A 24954-nucleotide genomic window follows, 5' to 3' on the forward strand; every position below is an offset into this window, starting at 1 on the left:
CAGTAGATATATACACACATACATACGCACATTTACTAATATACACAAGAATTGCAATTGCTTTGTAAACATGTTTAGCTCCCTTTGTTAACCAACATGTTCTCATACGGTAGAACTGTATTAGTAGTAGTCTAATACACAACTGCATTGAGGAAAACATTTACATTTTAGGAGACCACCACTCATACATACGCACATATATATACATATATCTCGTTGTAGGAGTATCCGCATAGAATCCCAGCAAAAAGATTTGTAAGTTGTTATAAATGCACAACTTTGAAAGTACTTCGAAAAATGTCGTCCCAAAGATGTTCTTTATTATAACTACAAAGGAAGTCCATTTAATTCAAGGTTTAAAATTCGCTTTTTCAATTTTTAATGGGTAATTTTTTGTTTGTTTTGTTTTAAATAGGTTAGAAACAGAATAAGAATCAATAACTTGGTATAAACACACAAAAAAAAAATTTTCTGATTCAATCACCAAATTAATTGATCCAATTAATTTTTTAATTGAAATTTCTTCAATCACGAAAATGATAGTATCAATCACAGTTTTAATTGGGCATAGAAAAAATTCTTGATTAAAAAATTAATTGATTTTTTAGCAAATTTCAATTAATTTTTTAATTGATTCAATTAAAAATTTAATTGATGTTGATTGCAAAACTCAATTAATTTATTTTAAAAAAGGTAACTATTTTTAATTACTTTCTGAATTGGCTTAGAGTTTTTATTTGGATTAACAAATGATTGTTTGAAATACATTTTTAATTAAAAAAAAAAATCGGCACTTTTTTAACTGAGTTAGTCTTCCGAATTTGATTAAAAAGTTAATTGTATCAATTAATTTTTTAATTAAAATTTTTAAAATTTTCAATCATTGACTTAATTAACTTAATGTTTCTATCATGATTAAAAAGTTAATTGTATCAATTAATTTATTAATTAAAAAAAATTTCAACTTCAATTAACTTTTTAATTGGAAATATTTTGGTGATATTTTTTTCTGTGAATTATTAAAATTCTAAATTGGTATAAATTATTCAGAAAAAATCTAAAACTTTCAATCTGGGTCATTTTATGACATTGTATATGTAATCAAGTTGGGATTTGAATTGTGAAACTTTTTACGCAAGTGTTATAGAAAAATAGCAAATTTTAGGTCAAACGAAAAGCTTTAGAATACATTAAAAATTATTATAAAATATTTTTTTTTGGCAAAATATCACAAATGTTATTAATTCACATTCAAAACACTGAATTTAGATCACACCTTAAGAAGTGATTCAAATTCAGCGCAAAGGCTGTTGAAATTATGGACATCCGTTCTATGACAAGCCCGTGTTAAATTCAATGCTTCTGCACCAATTTTGCTCCAATTTCGGATCTGTAACGAACATTTAAACTACTTTTTTGCTGGGCTGCAACTAATTTCTATGTGTATCTTATAGCTTAGTTGCTCTCGTTTGAATGTATAATTTTCATATTGACCCAAATTTACTGTCATTGTCAAAATGTTGTCGGTCTCTCTGGCAGCCAGAGAGAGAGTGTCCAAATAAAACCATCCATATGGATGCATACTATCCTAAGGCATTATATGCATGTAAGTGTCAGGAATAGTGTGAGCAGATGCTTGCTATTGCAATGGAACCGAAAATTCTTCTTCGTCTAGGATTCTGTATATTTTGGTTTTTGTCATTCCGATGTTTTTCGAATTTAATTGAAAAATGGGAAAAGTGTAAATTGTGGAATATCAGATGACTGATAATACTGACAACTTCCACAATTAATTAAAACAATATTAAAAATTTTGTCCTTGCCAGAGAGTGATTATAAGCTTTAGAACACCAATTGTTTTTCGAAGTAATTAAAATTAAGATGAAAAAATAAACTTTCAATCTGGGTCATTTTATGACATTGTATATGTAATCAAGTTGGGATTTGAATTGTGAAACTTTTTACGCAAGTGTTATCTATGATAAATGGTCTATTTCCTGTAAATAAAAAAAATATATATTTTTTTGTAATAACAACTAGAAAGTTTTTTATTTTTCAATTGTACTTGTTTATTATCTATTATTATATAACTCAATATTTTATCCTTTGATTAAAATGCTCTGCTATTATTTGTTTTTTTCTTTTTTTTTTTTTTTGTAAAAAGTAAATAAGTATATACGGCCGTAAGTTCGGCCAGGCCGAATCTTATGTACCCTCCACCATGGATTGCGTAGAAACTTCTACGAAAGACTGTCATCCACAATCGAATTACTTGGGTTGTGGCATCTTAAAACTTCTTAACATCGTTTTCTAAATTGTGAGTTTGTCCATACGTGGTATATATTAGACAAAAAAGTTATGTATAGGTAAGTCTACAAATAATTATGAATCGATATGGACTTTTGCACGGTACGTATTTTTGTGTGATTGGGGATCGATTTATCTGAGGGCTATATATAACTATAGACTGATTTGGACCTAGTTAGGCATTGTTGTTAAAGGCCACATACTAGCACAATGTACCAAATTTCAACTGACTCGGATGAAATTTGCTCCTCCAAGTGGCTCCAAAACCAATGATCGGTTTATATGGGGGCTATATATGATTATGGACTGATATGGACCTCATTTGGTATGGTTGTTAAATATCATATACTACCACCACGAACCAAATTTCAACCAGATCGGATGAATTTTGCATCTCCAAAGGCACCGGAGGTCAAATCTGGGGATCGGTTTATATGAGGGCTATATATAATTATGGACTGATATGAACCAATTCCGGAATGGTTGTTGGATACCATATACTAACGTACCAAATTTCAACCGAATCGGATGAAGTTTGCACTTCCAAGGGGCTCCGGAGGTCAAATATGGGGATCGGTTTATATGGGGGCTATATATAATTATGGACCGATTTCGACCAATTTTTGCACTGGTGTTTGAGGCCATATATTAACACCATGTACCAAATTTCAAGTGAATCAGATAAATTTTGGTCTTCCAAGAGGCTCCGGAGGTGAAATCTGTTGATCGGTTTATATGGGGGCTATATATAATTATGGACCGATGTGGACCAATTATTGCATGGTCATTAGACACCATATACTAACACCATGTACCAAATTTCGGGGGATCGGTTTATATGGGGGCTATATATAATTATTGACCGATGTGGTCCAATTTTCGCATAGTTGTTAGAGACCATATACCAACACCATGTACCAAATTTTAGCCGGATCGGATGAAATCGTTGAATATTAGTTAAAGTTGCCATGGTTTGGACTCTTTAAAGCCATAAGGCGCTGAAACCTCAAAATGTACATATTGTAAATTTAAAATATGAAATAAAATGAATTAAAAAAAATAAATTTGCTTCTCTTAGAGGCTACGCAAGCCAAATCGGTTGATGGGATAAAATGGGGGCTATATATAGTTATGGACCGATGTGGACCAATTTTTGCATGGTTGTAAGAGGCCATATACTAACGCCATGAACAAAATTTCAGCCAGATCGGATGAAATTTGCTTCTTTTAGAGGATCGGCAAGCCAAATTTGGGAGTCCGTTTATATGGGGGCTATACGTAAAAGTGGACCGATATGGCCCATTTGCAATAGCCAAGTTTCAAGTCGATAGCTTGTTTCGTTCGGAAGTTAGCGTGATTTCAACAGACGGACGAATGGACGGACATGCTCAGATCGACTCAGAATTTCACCACGACCCAGAATATATATACTTTATGGGGTCTTAGAGCAATATTTCGATGTGTTACAAACGGAATGACAAAGTTAATATATCCCCATCGTATGGTGGATGGTCCTGATCGATTTTCATATCCATAGCCTCATTTCATATCATTCAATTTTAGTTCATTTTTATACCCTCCACCATAGGATGGGGGGTATATTAACTTTGTCATTCCGTTTGTAACACATCGAAATATTGCTCTAAGACCCCATAAAGTATATATATTCTGGGTCGTGGTGAAATTCTGAGTCTATCTAAGCGTGTCCGTCCGTCGGTCCGCCCGTCTGTTGAAATCACGCTAACTTCCGAACGAAACAAACTATCGACTTGAAACTTGGCACAAGTAGTTGTTATTGATGTAGGTCAGATGTTATTGCAAATTGGCCATATCGGTCCACTTTTACGTATAGCCCCCATATAAAGGGGCCCTCAGATTTGGCTTGTTGAGCCTCTAACAGAAGCACATTTCATCTGATCCGGCTGAAAATTGGTACATGGTGTGGGTACATGGTCTCTAACAACCGTGCAAAAATTGGTCCACATCGGTCCATAATTATATATAGCCCCCATATAAACCGATCCCCAGATTTGGCTTGTGGAGACTCAAAGAGAACCAAATTTCATCCGATCTTGCTGAAATTTGGTACATGGTGTTAGTATATGGTCTCTAACAACCGTGCAAAAATTGGTCCACATCGGTCCATAATTATATATAGCCCCCATATGAACCGATCCCAAAATTTGGCTGGCGGAGCCTCAAAGAGAAGCAACTTTCATCCAATCCGCCTGAAATTTGGTACATAATGTTGGTACAATGTCTCTAACAACCATGCAAAAATTTGTCCACATCGGTCCATAATTATATATAGCCCCCATATGAACCGATCCCAAAATTTGGCTGGCGGAGCCTCAAAGAGAAGCAAATTTCATCCAATCCGCCTGAAATTTGGTACATAATGTTGGTACATTGTCTCTAACAACCATGCAAAAATTAGTCCACATCGGTCCATAATTATATTAGCCCCCATATAAAACGTTTTCCAGGTTTGACCTCCGGAGCCTCTTGGAAGAGCAAAATTCATCCGATCCGTTTCAAATTTGGAACTTGGTGTTAGTATATGGCCGCTAACAACCATACCAAAATTGTTCCATATCGGTCTATTGTTATATATAGCCGATCTCCAATCACACAAAAATTGGTCCATATCGGTTCATAATCATGATTGCCACTCGAGTCAAGAATAATTTACCAAAATTTTATTTCTATAGAAAATTTTGTCAAAATTGTATTTCAACAGAAAATTTTGTCAAAATTTTATTTCTATAGAAAATTTTGTTAAAATTTTATTTGGTTCAATCAAATTTTCATTATTGTCAAAATTTTATTTCTATAGAAATTTTTTTTTTTAAATTTTATTCGGTGCATAATCATGGTTGCCACTCGAGCCAAAAATAATCTACCAAAATTTTATTTCTATAGAAAATTTTATCAAAATTTTATTTCTATAGAAAATTTTGTCGAAATTTTATTTCTATAGAAAATTTTGTCAAAATTTTATTTCTATAGAAAATTTTGTTAAAATTTTATTTCTATAGAAAATTTTTGTTAAAATTTTATTTCTATAGAAAATTTTGTTAAAATTATATTTCTATAGGAAAGGTTGTTAAAATTTTATTGTCAAAATTTTATTTCTATAGAAAATTTTGTAAAATTTTATTTCTATAGAAAATTTTGTCAAACTGAATGATATACGTATTGGATCGATCTTTTTTGATTTAATATATACCACGTATGGATTTACATACAATTTAGAAGATGGTGTTAGGAGGTTTTAAGGTACCTTGCCATCGGCGAGCGTTACCGCAACTTAAGTAATTCGATTATGGATGGCAGTGTTTAGAAGAAGTTTCTACGCAATCCATGGTGGAGGGTACAAAAGCTTCGGCCTGGCCGAACTTACGGCCGTACATACTTGTTTTCTATAGGATGGTGCAATTTTTTGAATTGTAGTACACCAAGGCATTAAATTTTCCAGATTCTAAAAATGCTTTGTGAAAATCTCAAAATGTGGAGTATAATTTAATTCAATTTCGTTCGACGTAGTTAATTTTTGCTATAAAACAGTTTACTTTGTTTTTCTGTATAACAAAAGAAATTAATTGTTGTTGTGTAATTATAAAAATTGAGCTTAGCACGAAATTCCATTTAAATTTCAATTTCGTAATCATTATCACATTGAATACTGATTTACAATATCATTAAATTTTGTAATTATTTATATATCGCTATGGCCATTTATTTTAATTTAAATCTACAAAATATATTTCCGAGGCCTTATTTTAGTGGCAAAAAAAAAACAAAGTAAATTTTCCATGGTTGTCATTAATTTTAACTTCCCGCAAATTAACCACCATTAATGATCTAATTAACAATCCCTTACCGCTTTCCTATGATGTCTCTGATAACACCTAATAAACTCGTCTAACCAATAATTTCACTGGTGATGGTGAGAAAAAAAAATGTTTTAATTTCACGCTAATTTCACATTCCTAAGCAGCAGAGAATACAAAAAAATGCCATTAAAGATTTTTCATTGGCTAAAATGTCTAAATAGCACGAAAGCCAACGACAAAAATACACACAAAAATACTCATAAAAATAACAATTTCGTTAATTAGCTCGAAGGACCAATGTTGGCATTAACATTGCCTTATTTGGGGCTCAACAAAATCATCCTCCACCTGTTTGCGGTGACCAAGGTAGCATTCGAAGAAGAGATTCTAATTCCCACCAAAAAGCCCATTGGCAATATTTTGGTTTACAAATGGCCTATAAATATATAAAGTCATAAATTTTTATTTGATAATATTTTATTTTCATGTTAACAGCCAAACATCCGCCACATAATATGGCTCATTTATTTTAGTGAAAGTCTGTACAGCTCAGACTATCATATGGAAGTCATATTATGGGCATTTCCTCTTCCTTCCGGTGAATACCCCCAAAATTGCCAGGCCATTGACCACACTACTAAATTTCTCCTTGGTTTGTTGCTCCCTCAGGAAGATCCGTGGAAAATCCTACAAAATCTGTGGGGAGCTTTGAGCATTTACAGGGATTTCATAAGAAAGGGGATGGGTCGGGCTTTATCATTGTCCGTATTGTCTTCATGCTGACCACCCCAATGCTTTGTGAAACAATTTATAGAAATATAAAAATTCATTGGTCATTTTTTTCGATGATAAAGTCAATAAAATTAATATGGATAACTTTCGGTTGTTGTAGGCTTCTAGCTGGCAAAAGCAATGGCTAACCCCCCTCTTCATGAGTCTAAGGAGTTGGGAAAAATGATGAAGTTTCCAGGAAAATAAAAATATACTCCTGTCTGGCCATATGGTTTTAAGATTTCCTTGCTTTATGATGGTCTTCTATAGAGTTTGTTTGTATTTTTTTTCTCACCACATAGCCTTAAGGCATAAAAATACTTTACGATTAATCAATGCATATATTTAGGCATTAAAATAAAACTTCATGGCCTTTGTACAGCATTTACGAATGCTGTGATTGTGCGAAGGGTTCTTTGTTAAGACCTATGAAGCATTCGAAGCCATTAGTTTTATTTGTATTTTGTGGAAGTGAGATGGAGAGAGAGAGAGAGAGAGAGATAGAAAGAGAGAAAATCTCTTTGGGATTTTTAATGTTTTATTGCCTAAAAGTATGCTAAATGTTTTATGGTTTTCCATCATGAGCCTTAAGGATTGACAGCAACCATTTTTGTATCATACCAAATACCATGAGTATTTGTGAAAATCTTTTTTATATGCAAATAAAAATAATAAACTTTGAAGACTCCCATATACAAATAAAATCTAAGTGATATGTCGCCTAGTATCATAAAATGCTATGGTATTAATGAAATTGCTAAAAACAAGATTTTAATAAAATCATAACATTTAAAACCAAAGAGGGAAGGGGATACCAACTTAGCCTAACAGACAAATATGTCATTCTACTGTAGAGTTGATCATATGTGGATATAACATATTAATTGAAATTTTACTTTATTCGCCGAAGTACCTATACAGAATTTCTAGTTAAGAGTTTCAGGAAGTCATCATGCCAGAGAAAAACAAAACATCCAATTTCAAGGAAGCGGACAGGTTTCCACTGAAGTTATCAATTTTGAAATGACTAAACGTTAGGTGATAAGAATCACCATATAGACGGTCGAGAAGTTGTAGCACAACTTTGACAAGTTGTGCTTTTTACAATCCAACGAAATCCAAAGGATTCAATTATGCATTGCTTATCTTAAAGAAATTATTACCAACCGATGCAAACATGTTGGGTTAAATCAAGGCAAAGTGCTTCAATTTCTATTGGAAACACAAACTCATCTACCGCCATAGGAATTATATTATAATGTAGTATGAAATGGACCTTAAGCAGCTGCGATTCCAGTGGATTTATATCAAAATGCCGAATAAATAGGGCTTGAATTAGTTTAGAGGCAGCACAACCACGATTACATATCTTTTCATGACATTTTGCATAATCAAATCTCAAATTGGCTGCCCTATGTTTTCAATAGCCTCCTGAATTCCATCTTTGGGGTCTGAAATCGACGCTGGCCTGTAACCTTCACGCGTGTTAAATCGCCAGATCACGGTGGCAATCTCTCCAAAAGACAACTTCTCCCGAAAAAGAGTAATTGTTTCGTGGCGTGTGTGTTAGATAGAATTTGAAAAACTAATGGTGATTTCGATTGGGGAAATATGTGCAACATTCTCGAAATTGATTGCCAAATGTGAAGGACATTATCATAGATTTTGGATCCTGTATCCCTCACAACATTATGAATTAACAATAACTTTGGAATGACACTTTAATTTGAGAGAAAATACAATGAGGAAAAAAGTAGTGTAACACCAGGGCAACATATTTTTTGCGAAACGAAAACGCCCTAAGACACAATGGTGCATGTCCGGGTCATGGGTTAAATACCAGATTCGGCCCAATACTAACAAATTTATTATCCATGGTTTATGCCTTTTCATTAATGCTGCTGACATTTCTGAACGTTTCAAGGAAACGACGTTTGGACTGGTCCGTAGGGTCGGACATATGAGAGAAGTTCAGCACTGTGGTATCACAATGGACTGAATAGTCTTACACTTATAGAAAAACTCATGAAGGGCGTGCTCATTTCAAAACGATCCGTTCATGAAAGTAAATCAACAAAGAGATTAAGAGACACAACGCCTTGACAAAACAACAACCAGCGTTCATGATCTGAAAAAGTTACGCATTTATAAACAAAATTAAATGCTTTAAACCTATGTTGTCTGCACCATACGCGTTAACAGACGCCTTAACACATTGCACCACCAGCGGAGTTGTCCAACGACCAATTAGTTTTTTAAGTCTTTTCATGGCCAAAGAAAAATGAATGCCGTCCATGAAATCGTGAACGATCGTGGACGAAATCGTGAACATTCCGTTTTGATTTTTTGAGAACGTTTTCGTTTCATTTTGTCACCGTCCGTTCACGATTTTTTATATTAGTGTAGTGAACATGAAATAACAGGCCACAGTATCTAACGTAATGATCCGGGAGAAATTCTATGACGATATAACCATGTCCGTCTGTTGTAATCACGCTTTAAATAGTCTTGAATAATGAAGCTATCGTCCTGAAGTTCGGTTCAGGTTTTGACATAGCCCCCACATATACAGATTCCCCGATTTGTGATCTTGGTCTTCTAGAAACCGTAACTTCTATCCGATTTTCCTTAAATTGGAAATTTAGAGGATTTTGGCCCTCATATAGACCGATCTCCCAAATTGACTTCTTGGGCTGCTAGAAATTTTAGATTTTATCCGATTTGTAAATCTATTCATATCTTAGGACTAAAACTTTACTTCCTGAGGAGATAGAAGGCCATAAAAATCGCTCGAAATATTGGTGTCGGACCCACGGTTGCATCCCGTGGCAATAATTTTGGTAGATTACCAAAATTTTACCAAAAATCTACCAAATTTAAAAAAATTTTAATTTTAAGCTTTGCATTAAGACTTTTTTCAAAATTTTATTTATATAGAAAACTTTGTCAAAATTTTATTTATATAGATTATTTTGTCAAAATTTTATTTCTATAGAAAATTTTGTCAAAATTTTATTTCTAAAGAAAATTTTGTCAAAATTTTATTTCTATAGAAAATGTTGTCAAAATTTTATTTCTATAGAAAATTTTCAAAAGATTTTATTTCTATAAAAAATTTTCTAAAAATTGTATTTCTGTAGAAAATTTTGTCAAAATTTTATTTCTGTAGAGAATTTTGTCAAAATTTTATTTCTATAGAAAATGTTGTCAAATATTTATTTCTATAGAAAATTTTGTCAAAATTTTATTTCTATAGAAAATGTCAAAATTTTATTTCTATAGAAAATGTCAAAATTTTATGTCTATAGAAAATGTTGTTAAAATTTTATTTCTATAGAAAATTTTGTCGAAATTTTATTTCTATTGAAAATTTTGTCAAAATTTTATTTCTATAGAAAATTTTGTCAAATTTTTATTTCTATAGAAAATTTTGTCAAAATTTTATTTCTATACAAAATTTTGTGGAAAATTTATTTCTATGGAAAATGTTGTCAAAATTTTATTTCTATAGAAAATTTTCAAAAAATTTTATTTCTATAAAAAATTTTCTAAAAATTGTATTTCTGTAGAAAATTTTGTCAAAATTTTATTTCTGTAGAGAATTTTGTCAAAATTTTATTTCTATAGAAAATGTTGTCAAATATTTATTTCTATAGAAAATTTTGTCAAAATTTTATTTCTATAGAAAATGTCAAAATTTTATTTCCATAGAAAATGTCAATATTTTATTTCTATAGAAAATGTCAAAATTTTATTTCTATAGAAAATGTTGTTAAAATTTTATTTCTATAGAAAATTTTGTCAAAATATTATTTCTATTGAAAATTTTGTCAAAATTTTATTTCTATAGAAAATTTTGTCAAATTTTTATTTCTATAGAAAATTTTGTCAAAATTTTATTTCTATAGAAAATTTTGTGGAAAATTTATTTCTATGGAAAATGTTGTCAAAATTTTATTTCTATAGAAAATTTTCAAAAAATTTTATTTCTATAAAAAATTTTCTAAAAATTGTATTTCTGTAGAAAATTTTGTCAAAATTTTATTTCTGTAGAGAATTTTGTCAAAATTTTATTTCTATAGAAAATGTTGTCAAATATTTATTTCTATAGAAAATTTTGTCAAAATTTTATTTCTATAGAAAATGCCAAAATTTTATTTCCATAGAAAATGTCAAAATTTTATTTCTATAGAAAATGTCAAAATTTTATTTCTATAGAAAATGTTGTTAAAATTTTATTTCTATAGAAAATTTTGTCAAAATATTATTTCTATTGAAAATTTTGTCAAAATTTTATTTCTATAGAAAATTTTGTCAAATTTTTATTTCTATAGAAAATTTTGTCAAAATTTTATTTCTATAGAAAATTTTGTGGAAAATTTATTTCTATGGAAAATGTTGTCAAAATTTTATTTCTATAGAAAATTTTGTCACATTTTTTATTTCTAGAGAAAATTTTGTCAAAGTTTTATTTCTACAGAAAATTTAGTGAAAGTTTTATTTCTATAGAAAATATTGTGAAAATTTTGTTTCTATAGAAAATTTTGTCAAAATTTTGTTTATATCGAAAATTTTGTGAAAATTTTATTTCTATAGAAAATTTTGTGAAATATTTATTTCTATAGACAATTTTATGAAAATTTTATTTCTATAGAAAATTTTGTGAAAATTTTATTTCTATAGAAAATTTAGTCAAAATTTTATTTCTATAGAAAATTTCGCCAAAATTTTATTTCTATAGAAAATTTTGTCACATTTTTTTATTTCTATAGAAAATTTTGTCACATTTTTTTATTTTTAGAGAAAATTTTGTCAAAGTTTTATTTATACAGAAAATTTAGTGAAAGTTTTATTTCTATAGAAAATTTTGTCTAAATTTTACTTTTATAGAAAATTTTGTCAAAATTTTATTGCCAACATTTTATTTCTATAGAAAATTTTGTCAAAATTTTATTTCTATAGAAAAATTTGTCAAAATTTTATTTCTATAGAAAATTTTGTCAAAATTTTATTCCTATAGCAAATTTTGCCAACATTTTATTTCTATAGAAAATTTTGTCAAAATTTTATTTCTATAGAAAATTTTGTCAAAATTTTATTTCTATAGAAAATGTTGTTTAAATTTTATATCTATAGAAAATTTTGTGAAAATTTTATTTCTATAGACAATTTTATTTCTATAGAAAATATTGTGAACATTTTGTTTCTATAGAACATTTTGTCAAAATTTTGTTTATATCGAAAATTTTGTGAAAATTTTATTTCTATAGAAAATTTTGTGAAATATTTATTTCTATAGAAAATTTTATGAAAATTTTATTTCTATAGAAAATTTTGTGAAAATTTTATTTCTATAGAAAATTTAGTCAAAATTTTATTTCTATAGAAAATTTTGTCAAAATTTTATTTTTATAGAAAATTTTGTCAAAATTTTATTTCTACAGAAAATTTTGTGAAAGTTTTATTTCTATAGAAAATTTTGTCTAAATTTTACTTTTATAGAAAATTTTGTCAAAATTTTTTTTCTATAGAAAATTTTGTCAAAATTTTATTTTTATAGAAAATTTTGACAAAAATTTTATTTCCATAGAACATTGTGTCAAAATATTATTACCATAGAAAATTTTGTCAAAATATTATTTCCATAGAAAATGTTGTTAAAATTTTTTAAAAATTTTATTTCTATGGAAAATTTTGTCAAAATTTTATTTCTAAAGAAAATTTTGTAAAAAATCCTCCTAGTTGGAGAGGAATGTTTCGCAAAATCTACCAAAACATCAAGAATTCTACCAAACAGTGAAAAATGTTCCATTTTTGGTAGAATTCTATCAACTGTGTCAACCGTGCTCGGAACTCATAAAGTATTTATTGTTGATCGTGGTGAAATTCTGAGTCGACCTAGCGATGCCCATCCATTAAGCTATCCGTTCAACTGGTAAAATCACGCTAAAATCCGGACGAAAAAAACTATCAATTTGAAGGTACAGGTAACTATTATTAGACTAGGTTAGATAAACCATATCGGACAACTTTTATTTATAGCCGCCATATAAACCGACATCCAAATTTGACTTGCAGAACCTCTTGCAAGGGCAATTTTCGTCCGATATGGATGAAACTTGTTCCTTGTTTAATTCAATTCTTTTAGGAAATTTTTATATTGGATACTTTTCAAATTACGGATGCTATTGATACCTTAACATACTGTAATTTTGAACACTTTTTCTCAATTTTAAAAAGGTCGAAAATTCCAAAAAGCAACTATGTCAAATTTTACAAAAAATTAAAAAGGCGACATATCCAGGTTTTTTAAAAGTCGAAAATGGCGTAAAGTGGCAATTACCGAATTATCGGGTAATCAAAATAACACCTCTTTAGCTTGACAGTCATACAGGTGTGAATGTGTTAGTGTTTCGTATCAGGTACCATGTATATTATTCCAGCAAACGAAGAAAATAATAAATACCTTTTAAAACTTTCCCAATCCGCTTTCTTCACATTTTGATCTCACTCTGTTTGAAACATTTTCAAAATACTCTTTCCCAACGAAATTCAATTGAATTTTTTTTCTCATTTGGAATATGGTATTTAGACTTACCTGACCCATATTGGTAAAACCATACTTGTCAGCAATTATATCGGCAATTTCGGGACCAGCTGGTATATGAACAGCAAACTCATTCGTATACAAAGGTCGTCGTGGCAAACTATGAGTACCACGGAAACTATCCAACAAATCATTATGGAGTTCTGTTAAATATTCTTGTCCATGCTGTTGCAATTGCTCATTTTCATTATTGATTATTTGTGAGAAGGCATCATGATAATCGTTAAGGATTATCTTAACAGCAGCATTGGTAGCATTCACATTATTTCCGGTTATATTATAGAGGTCATTGTCGTGGTTGGGAGTAGATTTCGAGCTCAACTGGTTTTGGTTTTGGAGATAATTATTGCTAGTATTTACATGTTGACTATTTTCTGTTTCTGATATTCCTCTATTGACGACGACGGTGGATGAGGTGGTATCGGCGGCGGCGGTGGCGGCATTCCAACTATTTGTGGTGGTCTTCGATGGTTGTTTCATGCTGTCATGCTGAGAAGGCAATGCATTTTTCTGGCTTAGATGTTGCAGCTCTTGACTGGGAGTGGCTAATATGCAAGGCAATATCACAAGCATCACTAGGATATATTTACACCATTGGGTGAGTGTTGCTGTTGTTGCTGATGGGGATGGGGAAGTTTGGGTCTTGGCTAATGCTTGTGGTCGACGGTGATGATGCTGATGATGACGACGATGTGAGTAGAGTTGGCCAAAATTGAATAGATTCCATATCACTGGTTTCGTTGGGCTACTAGTGTTGCTGATACTGCAAATATTGCTATTGCTGCTGTTGGTGCTGGTGTTGCTGTTCAAATGCCGCCCCCGGGGTCTTTGACGCCATTTTTGAGTTTGATGGAAATTTGATATTGTTACCCTGGTTGTGACCACTACCGCCGTTTGCTTATCCGTTATACTTTCTTCCGGGTAGGTATTGCAATCAAATGACATTTTCGGACAGCATCTATTCGCTGATGTAGTCATTTCATCCATATGCTCATCGTTGTGAATACCACCACCTCCTTCTGCACCACCTCCTTTATTTTCTACTTGTGGAAATGTTTGCTGGGGCCACCAACTCATATCTGTTTCCCCTATTCCCTTTTGATTATATTCCGGTTTGCAACTATTCTGTGTTAGAAGTTTGCCATTTTTGGAGTTCACATTTGTAGTTGTAAGCATTTCCGTTTCCTGTTGGCAAATGTGTTTGTCATCTTCAATGTTGTTGATGGTGTTGTTGACGACGACGACAACTCCATATTGAGATGATATTGAATTGTCACATTCATCATCATTGTTTGGATTATGATATAAATTCATAGCTGAATTGATTTCTGGGTTAAATTATGGTTGGAGGGGTTTGGGGAAAGGCCCAGGAGGATTCTATTTTGACGAATGATGGTCTCCGTTGTGTAAAAACCGGTGAATAAATTTCCACAAATGCTATAGCAGCCGTACTAAGGAAATTGCTAAGGATATTGTATTGCTTTGTGACTTTCTATAGCAAGCAACAAGAGAGTGTGATAGAGAGCGCGAGAGAGAGAGAGACTAGATTCGATTGTTGGTGCTTTTTCCAGAACGTGATGATGGTGGTGATGCTGATGGGGTTTTATAGTAAAAGGGATATTGAATTTCTAATCAAATCTTAAGAAATTTCGTTTGTTTTTCATATGTGATATTAAGTTGTTGATGTTGTTGGAATTTGAAAATGGTCTCATTAATTTGATGTCAGCTTTTTGGGACCACATGCGTGCTGATTTTAAGGATTAAAATTGTCCGAAACAGGGATAGTGGATGATGTTTATTTTTTTTTTTTGAAAATTGAGATTTTCCTAGAGATTTTGATTTAAGGAGATTTTTAGTTTAGAACGTCATCATGCTGGAAAGAGAAGAGCGAAAGGAAATAATCAGTAAAAAACTATATTTTTTGAAATATTTAAAGAATTTATATAAGAATTATAGATAATATTTCGCTGAAGATGATCACCGAAGGTGTATCGAAATATCCGAAATAGCAATATTTCAATAATAAAACAATGAAAAGTAATTACACCAGCATTTTTTATTTATCATGACCTGAAGCCAATAGAACAATTCCAATAATTATAAAATTCCAAAGGTCAACTAAGAAAACTAAATAGAAAACTAAATTAATTTAAAATCTGGTATATTTAGCAAAATTAGACATAATAATGGCGGAGTTAACTGGGTACAAGTTTTTCAATCTTACTCCTTATTTTTAAGATACTGAAAAAAAATCCGAAGTTAAACTAACGCTAATTTTAATACATTTTTATTGCAAAAAAAATTATTTGTTTGTATTTAGGTAAATTTTATTTTTTTTCGAAATTTCCCACAGTCCATTTTTCACAAACATTTTAAGAACTAAATATGGGTATAAAGTTCAAAGACCGTACACATAAATTCAATATTCAAAAAATAAACTAACGTAAAAGAACATTTTTGTATGATTCCCAATAATGGTAAGAATGAACTTCACTACACTGTTAGAAAAATATGTTTTTCATATGTTCCGATATAAATAAAATGTGTTTCGGGCACAATTTTAAAACACAATATATTTAAGTGCAAACATGTAATGTTCCTAAACTAACATAAAATGTTTGGGACATCTATATTAATATGTTAGAATGTATTATGTTTGGGGCATGAATGTTTCATAAAAATCATATGTGTGAATGCAAACATATATAAATTTACAAATTTCGACTAAACATACATATGTTGTGATATTTTATTCCAAGCGACAGAGAGAGAGAGAGAGAGAGTATAGAGAAAGAAATAGAGATGGAAACCGGGAGAGTTGACGAAATATATCAACATAACACAGCAAAAGAATCAAAAGAGAACATTGTCTGTGAAACCACTTGTATGTTGTTTCGGAAAACTGTTTTAAATATTAAATATTAAAATAAGTTTAAATATTATTTAATTTGAATAAAGAGAATGGACATTCGGAACCAAGAGAATAGACATTTGAAAAACAAACAGCATATGTTTTCGCCTTGAGAGCAGCATTTTATATATGTGTGGACATGTGTTTTGTTTATCATTTCGGCATTATGGGCACAATTTTTTTCTTGGTTCGTCAAAAGAAATCAGAGGTCTTCAGAAAAATAACGAAAGGGCACTATACTCTTTCTAGAGTTAGGACAATAAAATAAAAAAAGGAGGAAATAGTGGAAAATTAAACAGTAAAATGTATAAAAACAAAGTTTAGTTCCTCTTTATTAATAAGCAGTCCACGAGGAGTTTACGCACACCTTCAAATATAAAAGCGGGCATTAAGTTCGAGTTTTGCGGCTAAAACAATTTAAAAAGTTTATTTTCTTTAAAATGAATTATTAAAGAAAAATAAAAGGCATTTTAGAGCGATGGTTTTAAATGCTAGTAAAAAACTGTTCACGCCTAAATAAATTTATGTTTGTATTATAAAATTATTTATATATTATACTCGACTCCACGTTCATCTTTTGTTAGAGTTTTTGAATTCCTTCCAAATTTTAAAGTTTTTAAGTTAAATTAAAAAAAAGTGTTCGTTCGGAGCAGGGATTGAACCCACGACCCTTTGCATGAAAGGCAGACATGCTAACCACTGCTCCACGTGGCAAACAAATGTATGTTTCTGTTAAATAATGTTATGTTTGCATGGGCTTGTGGGCGCTGCAAACTATGCTATATAAATGAAATTTATAACGATAATTATCTACTGGTGATTATAACAGCTACGTAGCCCAGTGGATAGTGTGTTGGCTTACAAACTGTATGGTCCTCGCTTCGATTCTCCGTGCAGGCGAAAGGTAAAATTTAACAAATTTATAAAAGTGAATAATTTCTTCAACATTATTTGTATTATAGAAAAAGGTGCCAAGAACTAAAAAATTTCGTGGAAGTGAAAATTACGAGTATGTTAGGGAATGAGCACAATCGTCTTTGGGAAAAATTCTTCAAAGCATATAATATTTTTGGGCTCAAAATGCTTCCAAACATATTATATGTGCACATAAAACAAACATATTAATGTTTCGGCAGTATCCAATAATATATGTGCTTCCTGCAAAATATGTTTGGAACATATGTTAAAGAAGCGATTTTTTTTGAGGGTGTAGATTCCAAATTTCAGGCAAATTGGATAAAAACTACGTATTCTAGAAGCCCAGGAAGTAAAATCGGGAGATCGGTCTATATGGAGGCTATATCAAAACATGGACCGATACTCACCATTTTCGGCACACCTCTTTACAGTTCTAGAATACCTCTAGATTCCAAATTTCAGGCAAATTGGATAAAAGCTACGGATTCTAGAAGCCAAAGAAGTAAAATCGGGAGATCGGTCTATATGGGAGCTATATCAAAACATGGACCGGTACTTATCATTTTTTAACATACCGCTTTATGGTCCTAAAATACCTCTAGATTTTAAATTTCAGGCAAATTGGATAAAAGCTACGGATTCTAGAAGCCCAAGAAGTAAAATCGGGAGATCGGTCTATAAAGAGGCTATATCGAAACATGGACCGATACTCACCATTTTCGGCACATCTCTTTATTTTCCTATCTAGATTTCCGATTTGAGGCAAATTGGGTAAAAATTACGGACTCTAGAAGCCCAAGAAGTAAAATCGGGAGATCGGTCTATATGGGGGCTATATCAAAACATGGACCGATACCCACCATTTTCGGCACACGTCTTTATGGTCTTAGAATACCTCTAGATTCCCAATTTCAGGCAAATTGGATAAAAACTACGGATTCTAGAAGCCCAAGAAGTAAAATGGGCGATCGGTCTATATGGGGGCTACATCAAAACATGAACCGATACACCCCATTTTCGGCACACGTCTTTATGGTTCTAGAATACCTCTAGATTTCCAATTTTAGGCAAATCGGATAGAAAATAGAAGAAGCAAAATCGGGAAATCGGTCCATATGGGGGCTATACCAAAACATGGACCGATTGGCACCATTTTCGGTACACTGCGTAGCCCAGTGGATAGTGTGTTGTCCTCGGTTCGATTCTCCGTGCAGGCGAAAGGTAAAATTTAAAAAATTTATAAACTGAATAATTTCTTCAACATTATTTGTATTACAGAAAAAGGTGCCAAGAACTAAAAAATTTCGTGGAAGTGAAAATTACGAGTATGTTAGGAAAAGAGCACAATCGTCTTTGGGAAAAATTCTTCCAAGCATATAATATTTTTGGGCTCAAAATGCTTCCAATCATATAATATGTTCACATAAAACAAACATATTAATGTTTCGGCAGTATCCAATAATATATGTGCTTCCTGCAAAATATGTTTGGAACATATGTTAAAGAAGCGATTTTTTTTGAGGGTGTATGGTTAAAATGGTGATGATTTCGCGCCAATGATCTTGTTCTTTATTATACCCTCCATCATAGGATGGGGGTATATTAACTTTGTCATTCCGTTTGTAACACATCGAAATATTGCTCTAAGTATATATATATATATTCTGGGTCGTGGTGAAATTCTGAGTCGATCTGAGCATGTCCGTCCGTCCGTCCGTCTGTTGAAATCACGCTAACTTCCGAACGAAACAAGCTATCGACTTGAAACTTGGCACAAGTAGTTGCTATCGATGTAGGTCGGATGGTGTTGAAAATGGGTCATATCGGTCCACTTTTACGTATAGCCCCCATATAAAGGGACCCTCAGATTTGGCTTGTGCAGCCTCTAACAGAAGCATATTTCATTCGATCCGGCTGAAATTTGGTATATGGTGTTGGTATATGGTCTCTAACAACCATGCAAAAATTGGTCCACATCGGTCCATAATTATATATAGTCCCCATATAAACCGATCCCCAGATTTGGCTTGCGGAGCCTCAAAGAGAAGAAAATTTCATCCGATCCGGCTGAAATTTGGTACATGACGTTGGTATATGGTCTCTAACAACCATGCAAAAATTAATTATATATAGCCCCCATATAAACCGATCCCCATATTTGGCTTGTGGATCCTCTAAGAGAAGCATATTTCATCCGATCCGGCTGAAATTTGGTACATGGTGTTGGTATATGGTCTCTAACAATCATGCAAAAATTGGTCCACATCGGTCCATAATTATATATAGCCCCCATATAAACCGATCCCCAGATTTGGCTTGCGGAGCCTCAAAGAGAAGCAAATTTCATCCGATCGGGCTGAAATTTGGTACATGGTATTGGTATATGGTCTCTAACAACCGTGCACAAATTGGTCCACATCGGTCCATAATTATATGTGGCGCCCATATAAACCGATCCCCAGATTTGGGTTGCGGAGCCTCAAAGAGAAGCAAATTTCATCCGATCCGCCTGAAATTTGGTACATAATATTGGTATATGGTCTCTAACAACCGTGCAAAAATTGGTCCACATCGGTTCATAATTATATATAGCCCCCATATAAACCGATCCCCATATTTGGCTTGCGAAGTCTCCAAGAGAAGCAAATTTCATCCAGCCCCCATATAAAAGATTCTCCAGATTTGATCTCCTCTTGGAGGAGCAAAATTCATCCGATCCGGTTCAAATTAGGCACGTGGTGTAGTATATGGTCGCTAACAACCATACCAAAATTGGTCCAATCACACCAAAATTGGTCCATATCGGTTCATAATCATGGTTGCCACTAGAGCCAAAAATAATCTACCAAAATTTTATTTCTATAGAAAATTTTGTCAAAATTTTATTTCTAGAGAAAATTTTGTTAAAATTTTATTCGGTTCATAATAAAATTTTCATCATTGTCAAAATTTTATTTCTATAGAAAATTTTGTCAAAATTTTATTTCTATAGAAAATTTTGTCAAAATTTTATTTCTATAGAAAATTTTGTTCAAATTTTATTCGGTTCATAATCATGGTTGCCACTCGAGCCAAAAATAATCTACCAAGATTTTATTTCTATAGAAAATTTTGTCAAAAGTTTATTTCTATAGAACATTTTGTTAAAATTTTATTTCTATAGAAAATTTTGTCAAAATTTTCTTTCTATAGAAAATTTTGTCAAAATTTTTATTTCTATAGAAAATTTTGTCAAAATTTTTATTTCTATAGAAAATTTTGTCAAAATTTTTATTTCTATAGAAAATGTTGTGGAAATTTTATTTCTATAGAAAATTTTGTTAAAATTTTATTTCTGTAGAAAATATTGTCAAAATTTTATGTCTACTTTGTCAAACTGAATTATATACGTATTGGATCGATCTTTTTTGATTTAATATATACCACGTATGGACTTACATACAATTTTGAATATGGTGTTAGGAGGTTTTAAGATACCTTGCCATCGGCAAGCGTTACCGCAACTTAAGTAATTTGATTGTGGATGGCAGTGTTTAGATGAAGTTTCTACGCAATCCATGATGGAGGGTACATAAGCTTCGGCCTGGCCGAACTTACGGCCGTATATACTTGTTTTTACTTAATTTTTATACCCTCCACCGTAGGATGGGGTATATTAACATTGTCATTCCATTTGTAACACATCGAAATATTGATCTAAGACCCCATAAAGTATATATATTCTGTGTCGTAGTGAAATTCTGAGTCGATCTGAGCATGTCCGTCCGTCCGTCTCTTGAAATCACGCTAACTTCCGAACGAAACAAATTATCGACTTGAAACTTTGCACAAGTTATTGTTATTGATGTAGGTCGGATGGTATTGCAAATGGGCCATATGGGTTCACTTTTACGTATAGCCCCCATATAAACGGACCCCCAAATTTGGCTTGCGGGCCCTCTAAGAGAAGCAAATGTCATCCGATCCGGCTGAAATTTCTAACAACTATGCGAAAATTGGTCCACATCGGTCCACAATTATATCTTGCCCCCATATAAACCGATCCCCCGATTTGACTTGCGGAGCCTCTAAGAGAAGCATATTTCATCCAATCCGGTTGCAGTTTGGTACATGGTGTTAGTATATGGTCTCTAATGAACATGCAAAAATCACCAGATTTGAACTCCGGAGCCTCTTGGAGGACCAAAATTCATCTGATTCAGTTGTAATTTGGTACGTGGTGTTAATATATGGCCTCAAACACCCATGCAAAAATTTATCGAAAGCGGTCCATAATTATATATAGCCCCCATATAAACCGATCCCCACATTTGACCTACAGTGCCTTTTGGAGAAGCAAAATTCATTCAATCTGATTGAAATTTGGTACGTGGTGGTAGTATATGATATTTAACAACCATGCCAAAAGTGGTCCATATCAGTCTATAATCATATATAGCCCCCATATAAACCGATCGCGAGATTTGGTTTTGGAACCTCTTGGAGGAGCAAATTTCATTTGAAATTTGGTACATTGTGCTAGTATATGGTCGTTAACAGCCATGCCTAACTAGGTCCATATCGGTCTATAGTTATATATAGCACTCAGATAAATCGATCCCCAATCACACAAAAATTGGTTCATATCAAGTTCATAATTGTATATAGTCCCCATATAAGCGACCCCCATATTTCAATTCTGGCTTTCTACTTACCGTGCAAAAGTCCATATCGATTCGTAATTATTTGTAGACTTACCTACACTTACCTTTTTTGTCTAATATATAGCACGTATGGACTAACTCACAATTTGGAAAACGATGTTAAGAAGTTTTAAGATACCACAACCCAAGTAATTCGATTGTGGATGATAGTCTTTCGTATTTAGAAGTTTCTACGCAACCCATGGTGGAGCATACATAAGATTCGGCCTTGCCGAACTTATGGCCGTATATACTTGTTTCTTCTACGAGAGGGTGTAACAACGCTTTGTGGACATTTCAAAATGGTGAGTATAATTTAGTTCCCAGCAAAAACTCCTATTACCAGGTATGAGTACAAGTATGCCTGCGCCAAATTGGTAACAACTTCCTCGTACATATATCAGTAGTAATACTTTTACACGGGCAGAACATTGGAGGAAAGTACTTCCGTGCAAGCATACCAGCAGTCGAAAAAAAGTACTTTTTCGCAAGGATACCAACGCTCCAAAAATAATATCTTTATCATAAAGATACCCAAAAAGTGCGAACTCTCCCCTTTTGTTTTGTAATCCAACACACTATACCACGCTCCATGACATGGATATATTCAATGATGTTATTTTGTAATATAAATTATGTACTATACAACTTTAGAAAACAAAGGCAATTTTTTCAGAAATGTAATTTGGTATTACTTATCGCTACTATTAACGGTGCCCACTGTAGAGCCTAACCCGAACCTCAAGATATGATTTTGATTACCGGTATTAATAGAAAGAATCACTTTTTGCCTACACAGGTAAATTATTATTTTTAAATCCCAGGTAGTACTGCAAGTAGTAACTTTTTGATTACCGGTATTACTGAAAGAATCACTAGTGCTTACCAAGTTTTTGCTGGGTTAAATTTTCGCATGAGGTAATTCATACTTGCTATAAAACAGTTTTCTTTTTGTCTGTGCTTTGTTTTCAGTTTAGTGGAATAAAAAATTATGGATGAGTGTTAATAGGCGCCTCTTTATATGGCATACTTTAAAAATACTGCTTTTTTCTTCCATCTTCTAAAAATGGAAGAAATATGATTATGAATATGAATTCCATTTTCCACTAAATCTGTGTATCGTTACTAAATTCCTTTCTCAGAATAAAATCAATTCAAGGTCAATATGAAAAGAATTTGCATTTTTGTGTCATAAAAACGGAGCACATTTTAGGTTATTCCATTCATTTGACAAATCGACCATAAATCATCAAATAAAATGGCAATTTTATTTAGACCTTGAGATGTCATCGAAATTCTCGTCTCTTACTGTATGTACAAATAAACATAAATGACCCATATATGGCACATGATTTATGTTCTAATAGAAAAAAATTCTTTTTTTTTGATATAAATTATTGATTAGCAATGAATAGCCAGAAATAAACGGAAACTCCAACATTTATGGCATTGTGAAGGTCAAGCAATAAAATAAATATTAAAACGTGACATAGAATTCTTACCAAGGATGTTTTTGATGCTATACAAAACATATACCCAAATAAGTTTGGCTATGTATGTGAAAATAAAACTAAATTTAAGATACAAGATAAATTCTTTAAATCATGAAAAGTTGAAGACACAATACGATGATGTTCCAAAAAGATTAAAATTCAAATCCAAGACCAGTACAGGACTAGTCCCTGGTGTATATGGACTAGAGGTGTGCACGTGAGTAATAATTTACTCACGCTCACGCACACTCACGACTGAAAAATCATACTCACGCACACTCACGCACGATATTTTTTGGTAGGACTCACGCTCACGCACAATCACGAAAAGAAAATTTGTACTCACGCACACTTACGCACGGAAACGCTGTGACTCACGAAAAATACCGTGACTCACGAAAAATATCGTGACTCACGGAAAATATCGTGACTCACGAATAATTTTATGATTACCGAAGTGTCTGAAAACATGAGCATTATTAAAATCGAGATTTTTATTAAACTCTTAACTTCCCAGGTGTCACTAAAATTGTAATTGAACTTAACTCTTAAGCGTTTTATGTTGGTGAGAAGGAATATTTTCGTGAGTGTAATTCGTTACTCACGCACACTCACGAAGATATTATTTTCGTGACTCACACTCACGCACGACATTTTGGTTTGTTAATCACGCTCACGCACACTCACGCTGTTGTCATGAGCGTGACTCACGACTCACGCACGAATCACGAAAATTTTCGTGAGTCACGACAATTTCGTGTCACGTGCACACCTCTAATATGGACCAGTCCCAGTTGGGGCTAAAAACTATGGAAGGGTTCAGTCACATTAAGCTGGCGTTTGTGTTGGGCGTGTAAATGTACACTATAGGAAACGACTTAAACGCATTGAAAAGGACACGTCCGAACGGCGTTCCACATTGCAGTGAAACCACTTAGAGAAGCTTTGAAACCCCCAGAAATGTCACCAGCATTACTGAGGTGAAGTGTGCAAAATTTGATTGAAATCGGTTCAGATTTAGATATAGCTCCCATATATATCGTTCGCCCGATATGGACTTATATGGCCCCAGAAGCCAGAGTTTTACCCTAATTTGTTTGAAATTTGGCACCAGGAGAACAATAAGTACTATAGTCAGGTGTGCCAAATTTGATTGAAATCGGTTCAGATTGAGATATAGCTCTCATATATATCTTTCGTCCGATATAGACTTATATGTGCCCAGAAGCCAGAGTTTTAGCCCAATTTGGTTGAAATTTTGCACCAGGAGTACAATTAGTAGTATAGTCAAGTGTGCCAAATTTTATTGGAGTTTTATACGGCAAAAGGAAGGGGAAAGGTAGCAGATATTTTCAAGCACATAAAACTGTCAAAGTTCGCAAAGAAATATCTGGTTTGGCAAGCCATCTGTACCTGTGGCTTGAAAAGC

General features: G+C 32.5%; 1 protein-coding gene across 4 annotated transcripts in view; it reads right to left on the bottom strand.

The window, feature by feature from the left end:
• Positions 1 to 24954, bottom strand: part of Fur2 (furin-like protease 2) — a 797201-nt gene that overhangs the window by 203861 nt on the left and 568386 nt on the right. For all 4 annotated transcript variants that reach the window (XM_075301234.1, XM_075301235.1, XM_075301232.1 and 1 more), the window contains one exon: positions 13513 to 15394. In XM_075301234.1, coding sequence (XP_075157349.1) covers positions 13513 to 14835 — 1323 coding nt within the window. In that variant the 5' untranslated portion in view covers positions 14836 to 15394. The remainder of the gene's footprint in view (positions 1 to 13512; positions 15395 to 24954) is intronic.

Source organism: Haematobia irritans, chromosome 3 (assembly GCF_050003625.1).
Source record: "Haematobia irritans isolate KBUSLIRL chromosome 3, ASM5000362v1, whole genome shotgun sequence".
Lineage (NCBI taxonomy): Eukaryota > Metazoa > Arthropoda > Insecta > Diptera > Muscidae > Haematobia > Haematobia irritans.